The 18692-nt window shown below is 47.3% G+C and overlaps 1 protein-coding gene across 1 annotated transcript; it reads left to right on the forward strand.

Annotated features, from left to right (window-relative positions):
• The first annotated feature begins 2010 nt into the window (after positions 1–2010).
• On the forward strand, positions 2011–18615 carry DDX11 (DEAD/H-box helicase 11). The gene is made up of 26 exons (XM_082280242.1): positions 2011–2158; positions 2248–2472; positions 2961–3047; positions 4419–4576; positions 5681–5726; positions 6264–6371; positions 6908–6995; positions 7466–7668; positions 8243–8395; positions 8494–8540; positions 9315–9394; positions 10548–10592; positions 10718–10785; positions 11193–11231; positions 11698–11821; positions 12341–12475; positions 12937–13049; positions 13418–13490; positions 13856–13959; positions 14516–14665; positions 16542–16610; positions 16788–16888; positions 17298–17382; positions 17963–18038; positions 18205–18359; positions 18486–18615. Exons 1-26 carry the CDS (start codon positions 2021–2023, stop codon positions 18513–18515), a joined length of 2700 nt encoding a protein of 899 aa, XP_082136368.1. The 5' UTR covers positions 2011–2020; the 3' UTR covers positions 18516–18615.
• Positions 18616–18692: the final 77 nt, after the last annotated feature.

An 18692-nucleotide genomic window follows, 5' to 3' on the forward strand; every position in this document is an offset into this window, starting at 1 on the left:
CAGCCAGAACTCGCATCTCATCGTCCACCAGCGAAGCCACAAGGGTGAGAAACCCTTTAATTGCCCCCGGTGTGAGAAAAGCTTCAGCGACCGCTCCTCCCTGATCATACATCGGAGGGTCCACACCGGAGAGAAGCCCCACAAGTGCCAGGAGTGTGGGAAGCATTTCCGGGACAGCTCAGCCATCATTCGGCATCAGAGGATTCACACAGGAGAGAAACCCTACGAGTGCACAGAGTGTGGGAAGACCTTCCGGCAGAGCTCCTCACTGGTGACCCACATGCGAACACACACGGGTGAGAGGCCCTACAAGTGCCCTGTGTGCGGAAAAGGCTTCAGCCAGAGCTCGGCGCTCACCACTCACCACCGGATCCATGGGAGAAAAGCCTTGCCCATGTGCCACGGTGGCCTCCTGTCCAGCCCCTTCCAGTGTACTGAGTGCGGCCGGAGGTGCAGTAACCACTCCACTCTGGCCAAGCACCAGAGCCTGCACACTGAGGAGCAGCCCTACATCTGCGTGGAGTGCGGGGACAGCTTCCGCCGGAGCTCGGCTCTCAACGTGCACCTGAGGATCCACCGCGGTGAGAGACCCTACAAATGTGAAGAGTGTGGGAAAACGTTCCGGCACAGCTCAGCCCTCGGTGCCCACCTGAGGATCCACACGGGAGCCAAGCCCTATGAGTGTGTCGAGTGTGGGAAAACCTTCCGGAAAAGCTCAACACTTAAAGTGCATTTGAAAATCCACACGGCTAAGAAACCTTATAAATGTCTGGTGGGTAAAAGAATGCTCACCTCCTGCTCACTTCTGCCATAAGCCTGGAGCGATTGTTCAGTGTGGGAAAATGAAGTAGTTTTTGGGGTACCTGAATGCATGGTGAGAACCACAGTGGGAAGAGACTGGCTGGAGACATGGTATATGTGGTGTTAAGGCTGGGTTCTTAACCCCAGAGGCACAAAAAACTTCAGGAGATCTGGAAACAGGGAGTTAGTCCCAAGATCTGTGTACTGGTGGTTTAGGAAGAGTGCCAAGAGCCTGAGGAATGAGCACCAGCTTCAGGGTAAGTGGGGACTGTGAATATGTGCCAGAATAATAACTGGGAGAATTTGGCTTGTAAAATACAGCTGAAGTGAAGATCACAAGAAAATGTTCCAGGTTGGTTCTGACTCAAAACTTTGGCTAGTTTGACACTGTAGTAGTCTTAGGAACTCTTCTATTTATTACCTTCCCTCATTTTTCATGAACGTAGTATGTTTACACAGTGTTTGACAAGGCATTTCCAAATCTTTTGAGAGTGACTTTGGAACTGAACTTCAGTCTTTTTGTTTTTTCTTTCTATTCTCCAAATCTTACATGGGACAAAGAATTCCTACCTTATGATAGCTAGGTAACACAAAACTCTAATGGCTGTTCCCAGAAAACATGAATGCAGAAGCATTTCCATTTGAAAGGCAGTCTATTGCTAGTCCGTGGCAGCTCCTCCCAAATTTGTTGTTGCTCATTTGAAACTCTGTCCAACTTGGGACATCAACAAAACGTGGACAAAAATGTGGCCTTACATTATTTAACCCAAAAAGAAAGGATTTGCCCTCAGGTGTCCTAGTCTGAAATGGTACACGACAAGTTCTCGCTGTTGGTCCAGAGACTGACTGCAATTCTGTTGTTACTTTTATGCCACTCTTCTTTAGGTCATTATTGTTTTCAAACTATTACTATATAAAGTTCAGCATTTAATGGCTGCATATTACATACACTTCTTATATATTGCAGTGTTTTATAACAAGCTATGCGTTCCCATCCTAAATAAAACCTTTTTCTTTTTTTTTTTCTCTGTAATCCAATTTTCTGACTGTGCTTGTGATGGGAGGGAACTGGGAAAGAGGGGTGAGCGCCGACCGGGTTTGGGAGCTCAGGAAAGGGTGGGGGGGTGTCTGTGCGGAGAGGGCAGCGCGGGGCGGCCCTTCCGCCGCGTCACGGGAAGGGGCGGGGGCGGCCCCGGCGCCCGGTTCGAAGCGGGGCGGGATGGCGAGCGGCGGGGCGGCGGCGGGCCGGTTCCCGTTCCCCTACACTCCGTACCGCATCCAGGAGCAGTTCATGGAGGCGCTGTACGGCGCGCTGGAGGCCGGCCGGGTCGGCATCTTCGAGAGCCCCACGGGCACGGTGAGTGGCAGGGCCGGGCCGCGGCTGTGGCCGAGCGGGGCCGCGGCGGTGGCGGCGGTGCTCCTCACCTTGTTGGCTCTCCGTGACAGGGAAAATCGCTGAGTCTCATCTGCGGGGCCCTGTCCTGGCTCCGGGACTGGGAGGAGAAGCGGCGGCAGGAGGAGGCGCGGCTGCTGGCGCTGGGGGCCAGCGGGAAGGACGCGCTGACCCCGCAGCAGGCACGGCCGGGCAGCGCGGACGCGGCCGGTGAGCCGGACTGGGTCACGGCCTTCGTGCAGAAGAAGGAGGAGCGGGACATGGTAGACAGGCTGAAGGTGGGGAAGCGCTCGTGTGTAGAGGACGGGTGAAATAACGAGGAGAGAGGATCGGGAGGGCTGATATCACATAGTCACAGAATGGCCGGGGCTGGAACGGACCACTGGAGGTCACCCTAGAACAGCCTCCCTGCTCGAGCGGAGTCCCTAGAGCGAGGTACCCAGTGTCCAGGCGGCTTTTCAATATCTCCAGGGAAGGGAACTCCACCACTTCTCTGGGCAAACTGTTCCTGTATCCTGGATGATGAGGGGAAAACACGTGAGGCAAATCTGGTGGTGGTGGTCTTTGCCTGCAGGTTGCCCAAGACAGGAACCTATATTGCTTTGAGGAGAGTAACACTCAGTAGGCGAGCACTCCGGGAGAATTGACCGTGTACTGGCAATTTTGTTTCATTTAATCTTTTTTCTATGCCCAGAGCGTAAGTAGTGATACCAAGAGTTGAGGACTAAATCCACTTCATCCTACCTTCACTCTCCCTTTATTGTAGGAAGAGCAGATCAGAAGGAAAAAGCGAGAAGATCATCTTGAGAAAATTCGGCATAACGTGCAGTTAAAATACGCAGCAAAGAGGAAGGTGAGTTACTCCACAGAGATCAGAGCTTTCTGTTTTAGTTACCTTCAGTGTTGTTCATACTTGCTTATGTGTGACTTCACACTGACTTTTCCAGCCTGCCTGTTTGAGGAGATTTTTGTATGAGATTTCTGAAATCGGTCATCCAAAACTATTTGTTGGATTTTCTTTTAAAAGCACAGATGTGAAAAACAATTTGTGCATCGATAATTTCCTGTGAAAATGTTTGTGTGTGGGCAGAAATTATGTGTATTCTGATTGCCTTCTGGCCCTCTGCTGTACTTTTAAAAGCTTTAATACTTGGAGGCTTTTTTTGGCAAGATCTCTGTTTTATGAGCATGTGTGAACACTCTACTTCTGGAATAAAAATGGTATTGAAGTTCACAGATATATTTTCCTGTCATTTAGATGCATGAACTGGCCTCAGTGCTCTTGTTGCTTTTTGATTATATGAGTCAAACTTCTCAGAAATACTCAGTTTAGGTCTTCAAATAGACAGATTTATTAGGCTGCCAGGTTATTAATTTGTAGTGTGCTCCATCTCAAATACTGTGTAATGTTTTGGTCAACACCTGTCAAAAGGACATGACAGAAATAGTAAAGAATGGCAAAAAACCAAATGGAAAAAAAACTTCTGTCTTAAAAGGGGATGAAGAGCATGTGAAATGGGAAGCATGATGAAAAGCAAGAAAGCAAATAAGAGAAATATTATGGAGATTTGGAAAAGCAACTGATTCCTCTTTTCTGTAGTGCTTACTAACTGCATTTTCTGTATAATGCCATGGTAACAAAATGCTCATTGATGTTGGAAGATACTGTTTTCAGATGGAAAAAATGAACTTTTCTTTATCGTGACACAGAAGTTAATCAGAAGTTCTTCAACAGTTTAATTGAATTTTTGTGGAGAGGTAAACCTGTGTTAGAGTAACAGTCACACAACTGGAGAAAAAAACAGCAAGAGAAATCTTGTTCTAAACCAGATGCTGAGCTGCTTCTAGCTTTGAGTTAAATGTGCACAGAGTGTTTGATTATGTCCTCACATCTTTGTTTGTTCAGGTTTATTTACACACTGTTTTCTCTCAGGCAGACATCTTTTATGGGCCACTTTAAGCAACTAATACTGGATTACATGAACATTTAATTGAGGGTCTGTTAGTTCAGTAGGCCTGTGCAGAGAAGGTCCTTTATGTTTCCCCCTCATAACTGTCTGTGTGGGTAAGTCTTTGGTTGTTGGTAACGGCTGCATTCTGTGGGGCTGAACAGCTTCAGCCTTCTGTGAGGGACTGTGCTGTCTTCTGACCTGTCCATGCCATAAGGCAACCCCTGTGCTACTCTTTTTATCTGGAAAATACTGTGCTCTTGTGTTCCTTCCAGAGATGCGAGGAGGATGAGGCAAAGCGCCTTCTTCAGCTCAGCAAGGAGGCTCTTCCACAGGGAGCTGGAGAGGGTGTTCTAGACCAGCTGGATCACAATGAGGAGGAGTTGATTCTTGCTGAATATGAGAGTGATGACGAAAAGAAAGTGGTATCTGGGTAAGGACAGGGACTGAGGGGGGATTCCATGCTAAGGAAACTTATTTCTAATTTTTGTCTTGCCCTGATTAAAGAGGTTGTGCATATTTTATTAAAAAAGTGTTTCTCACCTTTTCAAACAGTACAAAGTGGTGGTTGTTCTGGGTTTTTATTTAATTGGTTGTTTAGGTGGATTTTATTTTAGTTTGGTTTTTTTTTTAAACTTTTGTTAGACTGATCTGAGCGACTTGAAGTGCTTTCTGAGAAAGTGCATCTTAAAGTGTGTAGCAGTGTCCTGCCTTTATCCACACTCAGTTTCCCAGAGAGTGCCTCTGGATGCTGAGTGAATGACTCAAGATCAAGTTCCTTGCATTAGAAAAGCAGAATGGAACTCAGGACACCAGAGGAAGCTGTCAGTTCTGCAGATTAGCACTGACATCTTTTGTTACTCTAAAAGCAGAGATGTTCACGTTTCTGAGACAGAGCTTTGGCATGAAAACCCCATGCACGCTTTTCTCCTTCATGCATTTGCTTTATGCAGAAAGCCAGAAGCCATACTTCAACACAAAAAGTCAAATGCATTTAAAGTACAAATTTACTAATTAGTGTCTAGACAGTCTTGTGCCTTAAAAACTGAAGAACACTTAACAACTTTTTTTATATGTAGTTAGTTTATCAAACATTAAACTGCTGTTGCCTTTGAGGAGCTCTATGGCAGCTGAATGCTTTCCTGAAGCCTTTCTTTATGCAATAGCTGGAGGGTGGTAAATTGCTTCTAAAGGGAAAGCTTTACAAAAATAAATAAGCTCACCAAAGAATAGTATAGCACTGATTAGCTTATGCCTGAGGACTAGAAGCCCCTGAATCAAAAGAAAAAAAAAATCTTGAACTTGCAAAAGGCATGACCTAGAAGAGATTTTTCTTCTAAAGAGAAAGGCTTGAGTTGAATATGCACACTTACACTATTCTTTAAAAGTTGATTTTTCTTCTACCACCTGAGTTGAGATCGGAGGCTTTTCTTGAGATGACTTAATCTCTCTTGAGACCTCATTCTTGTAGTGGAGCATCGTTTGATTTTTACTGTCAGTGGTCTGCTGAAAGGAGACTGAGCTTTTTCTTTCTTAGGCTGGAAGAAGATGATGATGATTTGGAAGAGGAGCATGTGACTAAGGTGAGATGAGGAAAGTAAATAGTGCCACTTCATAGAATAGTGTAGGAGTGAGCAGAATTATGGCTTCCTTGCACCTTTCCAACAGTCAGGCAGTACAGAAGGATTTAGGACCTAGCATCCAAAACCTGCCAGATTTCTTGATAAAGACAACTAGTTCTGCTGTGTTCATCTCCTTCTGGACTACACTGCCTGCCTAAGCAGCTTGCTGTGCTAGCACTTACTAATTTTTGCTGTGGCTTGCTGTAAAAGCACACTGCAATAAATAATTTTTTATTACTTTGCCATGGTGAGTCCCTGTTTTATAGAGACCTTGGAAAATTAAATGGAAGCAATGGCAAATGCAGAAGGAAAAACAAAGGTGGAGCTTTTGGCCTCAACAGTTCTAAGGTGGCACTCAAACATGTGTGCCTTCCCTTGTGTTTTTGAAGGCTTGAGCAAGGTGAACCTTGTTGAAGTGCTTGGCTGCTTCCTTGTAGGATTGATCATAGGTTGGCTTCCATGTTCTTCTTGTCTTCCCTTTGTTCTTCCTCATTGCAGATCTACTACTGCAGCCGCACTCACTCCCAGCTGTCCCAGTTTGTGCGCGAGGTGCAGAAAAGTCCTTTTGGCAAAGACACGCGTCTGGTCTCCTTGGGATCCAGGCAGGTACGTGGTGGTGTTCTCAAGAGACCCAGAACACATTGCCAGGAGCTGTGTGGATCTGGTGCCACCAGAAGTCACCTTGGGGATTGACTGAGTCTCCTGCTGAAAAACTAAAGCAGGCATGAGTCGGAACACAGATCTGTGTGCTGTACATTTTTCTGTGAACTCTGTTTTGGTCATTTACCTTTTGATGTAAATGCAAGAATCTGTTTTACCTTTTCTGATACGGTGTATTACAGATGTCCGAGTCACTGAGAAGGTGGTCATCTTAGTAGAGTAGTACTTCTGGCAGCAATTTTCAGAAGCTGTTGTGTAGCAGTGAGCCCTCTTTTTCTCGTTTTTTTCTCCTAAGTTTCTGTGGGTTTCGAGCATGTTTGTAGCAGTTAGTATGCACAGTGTCTGACTGGTAGACTTTTCCTTTTTTGGAATCTGGCCTGAGATTGCTTTCAAGAAAATCTTTCATTTTACAGCAGAGGGTGCACAGGAGGCACTCAGTTCTGAATTGACTCCCTTCCTCTTCCTCTCTTTGCACATGCCAGAACCTGTGTGTGAATGAGGAGGTGCGACGCCTGGGTGCTCTCCAGCTCATCAATGACCGCTGCATGGAGATGCAAAAGAACAAACATGGTAGGAACGCTCCCAGCCTGGGGAAGCAATTCCTGATAAAGCTGTCATGAGAGTGTGGAGACAGTGGGCACTGCCAGTCTGTTCTAGCTAGAGTGGTAGGAGCTTGGAAATGACAGGTTGGAGGAAAAGGACTCTTTGGTGCTTTTACTTTTCTTGGTCTCCAGGCTGTGCTGAGATCAGGATAAATTTTCTGAGTGTCTTAAGTTGGTCAGGATTTCTGCACTGGAAAGATACTTGCGTTTGTTAACTCAGTACCAAAAATGTTGGAAGATGTCATATGCTAAATCTAACTGGCAAGAGTAGTGTCCACTGTGGAGAAGGAAATGTTACTGCTGAATAATTTTTAAATAGGTGATAGGTCAGGAATACACATGACAAAGCTTGCTTTGAAATCCATGAGGTTCTGCAAAGTGGTTGTTCTAGGCTGCTGTGTGTGTTGCTCATAGCTTTCTTTTGATTTCTGCTGTTAGAAAAGAAGAGTGATGAGGTGAGTGAGGGGAAGAAGAGACGTGTGAGTCGCACGGTGTGCCCATTTTATTCCTACGAGCAAATGCAGTTTCTCCGTGATGAAGTTCTAGTGGAAGTGAAGGACATTGAGCAGTTGGTGTCCTTGGGAAGGGAGACCAAAGCCTGCCCATATTATGGGAGTCGATTCGCCATCCCTGCTGCTCAGGTAAGGTGTAACAGTTTTACTGACATTAAAGCCAGGCACTCTAAGAAGGAACTGATGGCCTGCTCCCTCTGTTACTGTTACTTAGATTGGGGGAGTCTGTAGGAAACAGGCTGTGTTTCTGTCAAGCTACAGTTTTGCTCAGAAAGCAAAGGAAAATGAGAATTCCCATCAGAAGTTCATAGGGATGCTGTATGTCTCAGCATTTTGAAATACTTGAAAGGTTCAGCAAGTGTGAGGCAATACTGACACATGGGTGTACTCTTAGCTCTTACACCACTCTTCTTCCTTGCTGGGTTCTCTCTGAAGACGTGCTTTCAGTGCTCTAGAGGAGATTTGGAAGGTAACCTGAGCCCATATGCAATTGTAGCATAATCATTTCTCTTCAGCTTATATCCCGGTGCCCCCCTCAAGCATGTGCTCCTGGTTTTTTTCCTACCTTTCCCATAATAATAGTGAGTCACTTGGCTGAATTCTGCAAGGCCCTCTGATACGGGCTGTTAATGAGTGGTTGTAGAATGCCTTAAGTTTGTAAGGATGAGAGCTGGAATCAGGGAAGTGCGTCCTTCTCCTGTAGCTGGTGGTGCTGCCCTATCAGATGCTTTTGCATGAGCCTACCAGGAATGCTGCCGGGATCAAGCTGAAGGACCAGGTTGTGATCATTGACGAGGCCCACAACCTCATAGACACCATCACCTGTATCCATAGTGCCGAGGTCAGCGGCTCTCAGGTGAGTCACAGCCTGTGAAAGGGAGAGGGAGCTCTTCTTCCAGCAGTGCCCTTTCTTGTCTCCTTTATAACAACAGCTTCTGCTTTCTGTTTGTGTAGCTGTGCTGTGCCCACTCCCAGCTGTCACAGTACATGGAGAGATACAGGTGAGAATCTCAGCAGAAAACAGCACAGCAGAGGCAAGGTCTGTGGATGCCTTGGATTGCCTCATGGCTGCAGGGTCTTTCTTGCTTTTCCCCAGTGGAAAGTTACTGCATTAAGAGTTCTGCAGATGAAAAGACACTTGCTTCATTATCCCTGTCTAGAATCTGTCTAAGTCAGACTCCTGGGGCTAGTATTAAGCAGTGAGAAGGGGACACCCTGAGGATTCTGGCTTTCCCTTATACACTCAGTTCCTTTCCCAGTATCTCCCTCTAATCACTTGTACTTTGTGATGCAGACTTTCAAAAGATTCAGTCTTTCATGCCTCTCAGGGACCTTAGTCTTTCATGTGCTGACTGGCATTATGGTAGAGGCAGGAAGCTCTGAGGAGGAGGAAGCTGTATGTGGGTTCTGGCTCTGCATCTTGCCATCCCTGCAGTGGCTGATTGTTGTGCTCAGTAACTCTGAAGTTGTGGAGCATTATTGCAATAGGGTCTTGAGGCATCACTGCCATCGTAATAAACAAACTATAATTAATACGCAAGGAGAAGTGCAGTAGTAAGAACAGTGGGGGGAGCATGGGTAAGTGCTTTGGGACAACCTTGGGCAGGATATCCAGAAGACTGTGCCCTGTCACAAACAGGGGGAGTGAACCTGCAAAAAATCCTAGTTCCCATCTCAGCAAAATGAAGAAGAGTTCATGTTCTTGTTTCAAGCTCAGCTGCTTGTGTTCATCCCTGACGATGATTTGGGGCCTAAATGTGTCTCATTTTTCATAGGAAACATTTGAAGGCAAAGAACTTGATGTACATTAAGCAGATCCTGTATTTACTGGAGCGGTTTGTGGCCATGCTGGGAGGTAAGCAGACCTCTCGTGTCTCCAGGGTTACTGACAGACTCTGAGCTAGTTAGTGCTTCCTCAGGACACTGTGCCCCTTCCCCCTCTGCAGAAACTTCAGGAAAGTGTTGCTATCATGTATAAGTTCAGATGCCAGTAATTTTATTTCTCAGGCTGGTTTGTATGTGGGGAAGTTGACTGGTGTCTAGTTGAACCCTTCTCTTTGTTTTAGTAGCTGAAGAGCAGCAGATGACATTGTAAGTTGGTAGTTTCCTTCTCTTTCTGTGTGGTTTTCAGATCCAGTTGGAATGGGGATGATATAAGATGCTAAGCGAGGAATACAGCAGATGTATAACAGATGCATAACAGTGTCGTACAAGAACTGCATGAAATGAATATCTCAGTTATCTGGTAGCAAGCCTCTATTTGTGTCAGCATGCATCTGCAGAATGAATCTTTCTTGAGTAGTGCCTTTCCTTTGTGAGAAAATACTGTTTTGCTTTGATTTTAGATCCACAGGAATTTGCAGGACTCCTTTTTTCAAATGATCTGTTTGCTAGACCTTAGTGTGTCTTGAGGAGAGCATGTCCTAAGTTCATAAAGGAACTTCCTCCATGCCCTGGGGAAATGCAGCCCTTTGGGACAGGGGTTGCAAAAGTGAGATGTGAGGTGGGTGTTAAACACTAGGACATAAAATGCAGTGCGTGGCAGCAATTAATCCTGTTCTGGCTGTTGGGCTCTGGGCATGTAGGTGTCCTTAGGTTTTTCCCCTCCTCCCAGTTACCTGCCAGCCTCTGTGCTTCCCAGCTCCCTGCTGCTGCATTGAGGAGGGGTGAAGGATGCATTGCAGTCCCTGTCCACTGGTCTTTGCAGCATGACTATGTAGTGTGCGAGCATTTCTGATCACCCACCCTACCTGCTGCTTCCTGCCACAGAAGAAATGTAGGTGGTCCTTAGGATGCAGCAGCACACGTGTCCTACAATGTAGGGCTACTCTACAGGGCAAATGAAGACTGAGTGGGAGCTGATGTTTTGTCTGTATAGCTATGTTTTGCAGAGCTGTAGTTACTTCTTGGGTTTTTTGTGCACTGTTCCTATCAAGTTAAGTCTTTAGTTTCTTGCTTAATTTTGAGACAGATTCAAGCCTTCCCTGAATTGGTTTCATGCTTTACAGGTAATGTGAACCAGAATCCTGGATGTCAGGCAGTTTCCCAAACAGGTAAGACTGGAGTGAACTCCTGAGGTATGCAGCTCTCAGTCAGGGACATGGGTATGGGGCAGTAAGGGGTGCAGGCCCAGCAGTAGGTAATAATTTCTTTTCCCCTTTTCCCTCTTTTCTTTCAGGGACAGTGCTAAAATCCATCAATGACTTTCTATTTCAGAGCCAGATTGACAATATCAACCTCTTCAAGGTAATGCAAACATTGTCTGTTAGGGCACAGGTGGTGGTGACTTGTTTGAGATTATTTGGAGCGTGTGTGAGAGCTGGAAGTAGAGCCAAAGCCCACACGGCAGAATCTGCTTTCTAGCTGTCTGTAGGCAAAGCTACTCTGTAAGGGCTGTGGATGCAGAAATTCTACTACTCCAGTAACCTAACTGCCGCCTTGAACCTCCAAACACAGCACCTTAACACTGTGTCTTTCCACTCTGGAATGTCATTGTAAAACTCTTGTCTGGCAGGCAGTGCCCACAAAGAGCTGTGCACCTCTCCCCAAAAGCATGGCAAGTGACAGCCCTGCTCGACAGGGATCAAGGACAGCAAGCAGGATGGCAGAAGGGGTGGTGAATGCCAGTTCATTTCCTGTCTTCTCTCCAACAGGTTCAGCGTTACTGTGAGAAGAGCCTCATCAGCAGGAAGGTACTTCCCCTGTGGTTTCATAGTCAGCAGTGTTCCCATACTGTTTCACACCTGGAGTTTGAGATGGAAGATGCAGCAGCTGGGGTGGAAGCTTGTCTTCACCCTGCTCTGCAAACAAAATGGTTCCTGTAAAAAGCACTATATGGGCAGATTAACTTTTGCTTACTCAGAAAAGAAACATAAACGTGGTTTACCACGGTATTCCAGGGGGTGCCAATTCTATGCTGCTTGGCCTCAAATCTGCCCGCCAAGTAGGCTGCGTTGCCCTGGAAGAACAGATATCAGAGACTTGTTTTGCTTTTGATTGAGTGGGTGGAGGAAGGTAATGGGAGCTAATACATTCTGATTAGGCTTCTACTGAACACCTACTAAGTAACTTTATCTGTGGCAGGCCAGCAAACCTGCCTTTATCTTGTCTGATTCCTGCTGTTGGTAGTCTTGGTCTTTTCTGGCTTTTGCTTGGCAGCTTTTTGGGTTTGTGGAGCGTTATGGGCATCCCGCCTCAGCTGTGAAGACCAACAAGGAGAACCAGAAGCTGGCTGGTTTGCAGAACTTTCTTCTGACCCTTCAGCAGGGATCTGATAAAGAGGGTGAGTTCAGGCATCATCTGCTTCTGCACCTGTGGGCAGAGTGAGGATGTGGAACCTGCATCTCTCTGCATGAGGAAAGCGGGGAGGCAGATTTGCAGAATGAGACTGAAGAAGGTGTCCGGTGTGGGTGTTTTTTAACAGGTCTGACTAGCTGACCTAGGCAACTGTACATTGGATTAGAGAAGTCCCTTTTGAGCTGAATGATGTAATTCCATGTTCATTCCACATGCATTCAAGCATTGCAGTTCTGTGACTTGCTGGCTCTGGGACCTGAGCTACTGTGTGTAGTAGCTCTGCTTAGTGGCTCTGCCATCCACAGAAACCAGAGCTTTATTTTCTTTTTTTTTTCCTTTTAGCAATGAGACAGAGTTTGGGTTTTCACCTTTAATGGGTCTTTGTTCTCTGCCTGCATATGTAGGCCAGGTATTGTGTTCCTGTAGAGCATGCTTTGTGCTTAGCCCGTGTCTTTAGAAGTGTGGCCTAAGTTGCCTGCCTCTCCTTTCCTTTTTGGGCCAGCAGGTACCCCCCAGAGCCCTCCCCTGGAGGCTGAGCATGACCATCTCCGAACTGCCTCTCCACTGATGCAGATTGAAGGATTTCTCTCGGCCCTTACAAATGCAAACCAAGATGGCAGAGTCATTCTCAGCAGGCAAGGTACTGGAGAGGGTGAGGTGGGGAAAGGTGGCATGAGTCAGTCACAAGCAGGGTGCTTCACTGGCACTGAGGGAAGACATACAGAACCTGTGGGGAACCTGCAGCAACATTTGTTCCATCTGTGATGTAGGCTGGCAGTCTTTGTCTGAGGATGCTTATGACTCCAAGGGAATTCTCAGCCAAGGGCATTGGGGCCAGGGTTTGCAGAGCTCTGCTCTCACTCTGAATGTCAGTTTTTGTTCTGCAATTTACTGCGCCTGTGGTACAGCTCCAGGGAGATTAGGAAGCAGAGGGTAACTTCCAAGTTCGTGTTACCTGCTGCTGCTGCCTGTCAGTGTTGAATAACAAGTCCTTACTTTGAGAGGTGGGGTCCTGCCAGAGTGCCCAGGGCAGGAGGGAGAATCTCTCATATCCCTGTGTGTCACAGCTAGCTCCTGAATGCTTTTCTCTCCTTTTCCCAGGCACAGTTGGTCAGAGCAGCCTCAAATTCCTCTTGCTGAATCCAGCTGTCCACTTTGCCAAGGTTGTGGCAGAATGCCGTGCTGTCATCATTGCTGGAGGCACTATGCAGCCGGTGAGGGAATAAGGATGCTGTGCTGGGGTCTCAGGAGGTCAGTGGTGCTACCTGCAAGCCGGGGTGGAAAGAGAGCAGCCAGGCTGAGCTCGTGGTAGGTTGGAACTGGCACGGTGAGCAGTCGGATGACCTCATGATGCCATCCGTCATTTCTGCAGGGCCAGGGATCCCACAGGAACCATGCCACGGGGGTCTTCGAGGAAAATCAGTGCTGCTGTGTGTGGGCAGAGGGCGCTGCCGCTCCTCTGTTGGGCCGGGCAGAGGCTCTGGCTGGGCTGGGGCTGCCCTTGACCAGCAGTGCTGGTGCTGCCGGTGTAGAGTTTTTTGGGACACTGGTATTTTACTTGCCTTTGTTTTGTGGATCTTAGGTGGCTGATTTTCGAGAGCAGCTGCTGTGCTGTGCTGGCGTGGACCCTGCCCGTGTCGTGGAGTTCTCCTGTGGTGAGTGTGCCGGGCTGGCAGAGAGGGCTCAGCAGCTGCAAGGGCTGCAGCTTGCCTTTAACACTGTTCTGTCAGCACTCTAAGCAACTGGCATCTTTCCTAAAATTCAGGGCAGTAAAGGGGTGTGAGTTCCCTCCCACTCTGAGCTTCCCCTGTGGTCTTGACTGGTATTGGCAGGCAGTGTGCCATGGGTTCTTCCCAGGGACTCAGGGGATGGAAGTTGGAGCAGCTGAGTGACTTAGGCACTTCGGCTTAGCCAGGCAAACATTTGCCTCTGTCACTTGAATGCAATTAAAGTTCTTCAGCTTATGGGGTTTGTGCCAACAGCAGTGATGTTGACTGTCACTGCTTGTTTTTGTCCCCAGGACATGTGATTCCTCCAGAAAATATTTTACCCATCATCCTCTGCAGTGGTCCTTCCAACCAGCAGCTGGAGTTCACTTACCAGACCAGAGACCTGCCCCAGATGGTCAGTTTGTCTTTTGTTCCCTTCCTTGGGATCTTTTATTTGGCTTCACTTGCTTATGTTTCATAGAAGGGTACACACTCTGTTTGAGAGGTGAGCTGAGCAAAAGCCATGGCAAGGAAAATCCCAAACCACAGGGGGCAGCTGCAGGTGTTTTGGCACTTCTTCCTTCTTTCTGTGGCAGGCCAGTAAGCACCCAAGGCCAGACACTAAGTCTGCTCTGCCCCTGCTGAATCTCAACCAGATGTGCTAACCAGCTGTCAACATCTGTTCTAGCAGGACAGCTTCATCCACTGAGGCAAACCGTCCTTTCCTGAATGAGCACAGCTCCACAGCTGTAACAGAAACCCTGGGCTAGGGAAGAAGGCTGAGCAGTGAAGAGCTTTTTAGTGATGCCCAGCTTCCCTAGAGAGTTCTCTTAGACCTGGCATATTTCCCACATTTTTTCCTCCCGGAAGGCATGTCATAAGGAAGGTGTGATCCTGGGATTGAGCAGAGAAGTGGAGCGGCTTTAGCTGGGGCTCCTGTCAGCTGCAATATGCTCTAATCTCTCTTGCAGATGGATGAGACAGGTCGAATCCTTTGCAACCTGTGCAACGTGATCCCAGGAGGTGTGGTGTGCTTCTTCCCCTCCTACGAATATGAGAAGCAGGTGTACGGACACTGGGAGAAGACGGGGCTGCTCTCCCGCCTGGCAGCCAAGAAGAAGGTGATCGTGCAGCCAGGGCAGTTGGTACTTTCCATGGAGGTGTCAAAAACCAAACAATTCCATATGCATTGCAGGCCTCTCTCTGAGTTATTCTCATAGTCTGCAGCGCAGAGCGGATGTTTATCCAGCTAATCTCTCCAGTAACGAATAAATGATACTTCCCAGATGGCTGAGCACTGAGCTGGGATCTAAAGGAGATTGATTGCAACTATACGTTCTTGAGTGCACAGTCTGTGTAGTGGCTATGGGGCAGACAGTCCTTGCTTTCCATAGCCAGCAGACTTGTTCTCTTGTGGCTGGGGGGGCTGTTCAGGTTGAGCTCCTACAGGGAATTAGTTTTTCCCCGGCTCATCCATGTGTCCCTTGACCAGCACAGCCAAGGGCTAGGCAGAGTGAGACAACACTGCAGTTCATAAGACAAATGGTGTTTCGCTTTCTGCTAGAAGTAGAGATGAGAACTGGAAGGCTAACAGTGGTGACTCCTGTTGAAGGAGCAATGAGACAGTGCATAGGGAGATCACTGCAAATATAAAATCTTTGCAATGACTCTCACAGGTATTTGAAAGCTGGGTATTGAAAGTCAGGCAGTTCAGGTTGTGGTGCAGGGATCTTGCGTCATGTGCCAGGGGCAAAAGAATTATGTACACCCTGGCTGTGACTTCTGTTTACCAAAAGCTAAACAATTTACCACAGTCCCAGATATTTCACAGCCTTGGTGCTGGCATTCTGGCACATGGGGCGGCCTGTAGGTTTCTGGGTGGAAGCATTGTGCTTCATTTTCTCAGTGTGTTTGTAAAGTTACCACTCTTCGTGCCTTTCAGGTATGTCCTGTCAGGGTCCCAAGGCTCTGCCTGGTTCCTCCAAGGCTTTGGGCAACAATCACACAATCTGTCCCAACTTTCAACTCTGATTTGTTCTTGTTTGGCCTTTGCAGTCTCCAGCAAATTGGATATGTGTTAGCAAGGCAACTGGGTATAAGTGCAGCAAGCGTGACTTTCAACTGCCCACACGGAAGATCAGATCTTAGCAAGGGAAGGCTCAAGGCTTTCCTGAGGTTACTGTGGTGAGATCACACTGAGATTATAACTTATACAGAGAAAGTTAATTTAAATCAGAGGCTTAAATAGCTACTTTTCAATAAGTTAATTTTGGCTTATATTTGTAATTGCCAGTTATTTTTCTACTGAAAGACTGATTTTGACTGGTAAAATTTGATACTGCTTCTTGCTAACCAAAGGAAAACACATCCTGTAGGTTCTTTACTGTCACAGAGAAGATAGATGTTGGACCTCTTGTTTACTAGGAAAACTACTTGTGTTTTAGGCCAAGGTGCAGCATCTATACAAATGCAGCTAAATGAACTACAGAGGTTTTTAGTAACTAATTAGGTGTGCTAGAATAACATAAAGAAATATTACTTTATTTATGCTTTGCATGAAAAGGTAATTTATTCAGTGGGCAAGAGGAACCATTACTTGGAATTTATTGATGATTCAAATTGATTAGTCCTGTCCCTGTCCTCCAAGATCTCATCCCAGAGGATCTCGATTCATAAGTGCAAGAGGTGCACATTGCTTTTCTGCCTCTCAGCTCTTGGATGACTTGTAACTTCTTGCAGTATTGAACAAGTCTGCCAAATCTGAAAGGGAATGTTGGAGGCACAGGAGCAGCTGCTGCTCCCTTCAGAGCCCAGCTGAAAAGGGCTGTAGTGTGTTTTCAGTGTGGAGGGAAGGTACTGGTTAAGTTGGTTTTTCAGGCACTTCTCCATTCTGTGACCTTAGTTCCATATGCTGTTAAATGGCATGGGAGTAAAATGATTTACATTCTTTAAACTGTTTGCTTCCTGTTGCTGTAACTGATGAACTGTGCCTGACAGATCTTTCAGGAGCCTAAGAAAGCCAACCAGGTGGAGCAGGTGCTGGTGGAATATGCCAAGTGTATAAAGGTAAGCTGAGCAGGCAGGCTGGTGGGAGTGTGGCAGCCCAACTGGTATGGGAATGCTGCTAAGGAGGGCACTGCATCTTTTACCAAGAAAAGAGGGCTCTAGCCTAGGTGTGGGAGTGTTTCTGTAGCACTGAAATCTTCCCTGCTCTGGTTTAAGTTGCTGGTCCCTCTCCTGCAGCGCTGCAGCCAGACAGGAGGACAGATGACAGGGGCCCTGCTGCTTTCGGTAGTTGGAGGCAAAATGAGTGAAGGGATCAATTTCTCCGATGACCTGGGAAGGTAAGGTGACTGCTCCTTGGAAAGCCAGGTCTGGCTTGTGGTGTAGTGACTCCAAGTAGGATGGGCACATCAGTACTTGCATAGACAGAAAATCCTGGGGAAGGTGTGACTTAGCTGATACTTAAAGCAGCAGGAGGGTCTGTTGGGTGGTGTAAAACCTGCCTGTCCAGGCCACTTTTCCTGTGAATAATGCAGTTAGGCTTGCTGTGCTAGATAATCTCTTGTTCTGGCACCCTGAATCCCTCTGCAGCTCTGTTCAGTATGTGCTTGTCAGACTGCTGTGCTTTATTGCTGCCTCTGGTTTGCAGGGCTGGCTGTCTTTCAGGGGTGCAGTGACCTCTAGTTTATCAGTCTGTTGGCAAAATGCTCTAGGATAAGACATGAAGAGTAATGCAGTCCTCCCTTGCAGGTGTGTGATTATGGTGGGAATGCCTTACCCCAACATTAAATCTCCAGAGCTCCAGGAAAAAATGACTTGGCTTGACAAAAGAATGGTAAGAGCCACTTACGCCTCTATCTCTTTCACTTCTCCTTTTTAGTACTAACTTCCCAGCACATGAGTCCCAGAGCTGCCTTCGGAGGTTTTATTTTCTTTGAGCTTGCCCTCATTTCCCAGACTGTGTGGTACTGAGAGCCCAGCCTTCTCCAGGCTGCTCCTGAGCAGGTGGCCCTAAACACAGGGAGGAAGTTCGGTGGAGGGAAATGCCACCAGGGCTTACTGGGACCTCTGAGTTCCAAGGGGAGCAAGGACCCTTCAACCCAGAGAGGGTGGCAGGGTGGTAGAAGCTGCTTGCCAGGGTCATTTATCCTTTCTTATTGCTCACTGGAGGTGCTGTTCCTGGGGACAAGATCTCTGCCTTCAAGGGGGCCTTGGTTCTTTGTGAATGCTCAACACAGTTTTCTGACTGCCGCCTTTCTTCTGTTCCTCCTTACTCTCAGCTTGGGGTCTGCCTGGCCACCCTCTCACTTCTGTAGGGGTAAAAGTATTTACCTCACTTTGTCATTAAGACTTCCCAATTTGATTTACATCTGCCTTGTGCCTCGTGTTCAAACTTGTCTATTTCTCCTTTCCAGCCCAGAGCTGCTGGCCAGGCACCGAGCAGAGTGCTGACTGAAAACCTGTGCATGAAGGCAGTGAACCAGTCAATAGGTAATTCATCCTTCCTTGGACAGGCTGGGGGATACAGAATACATTGAAGGAGGACGGTAGGAAAAAGAATGCATTACCCATCAGTCTACAGATGATGGGAACATGAGCTTCCTTGGCTGAGAACAAACACTTGCCTCAGCCATTCTTTGTTTTATCCTCTGTACAGGCAGAGCCATTCGCCATCAGAAGGACTTTGCAAGCATCCTGCTCCTGGACCACAGGTACGCACGCCCTGCCATCTTTAACAAACTGCCCCAATGGATCAGGGAGAGGACCCAGGTGAAACCTGCCTTTGGATCAGCGTTTGCTGAGTTAAGAAAGGTCAGAACTCTTGTATCTTATGTGCTGCTACCAAAACTGTTCCCCACTGTGCTCATCTGGACCTTTCTCAAGCCTTTCCTTGAGAGTAAGGCCAAGGACAAACTGCCTGGTTTTGTGTGTTCGCAGTTCTATCGAGGCAAGTTGGATGCTTTGTGATGTGGACCAGAGAACAGATGGTATTCAGCTCTGTGAGTTGCACCTCTGAAAAATGGGTAAAGTAACACAAGCTGCTGCTTTTCTGTACCATGGACTTTGTAAAATCTCTGCCTTCTGCCTCCTTTGTGGATGTCTGCTGTTCAGTATCTGAGCACAATGATGGTGAGACAGCCTTCT

Source organism: Coloeus monedula, assembly GCF_965178545.1.
Source record: "Coloeus monedula genome assembly, chromosome: 4".
In the NCBI taxonomy this organism is placed as follows: Eukaryota; Metazoa; Chordata; class Aves; order Passeriformes; family Corvidae; genus Coloeus; species Coloeus monedula.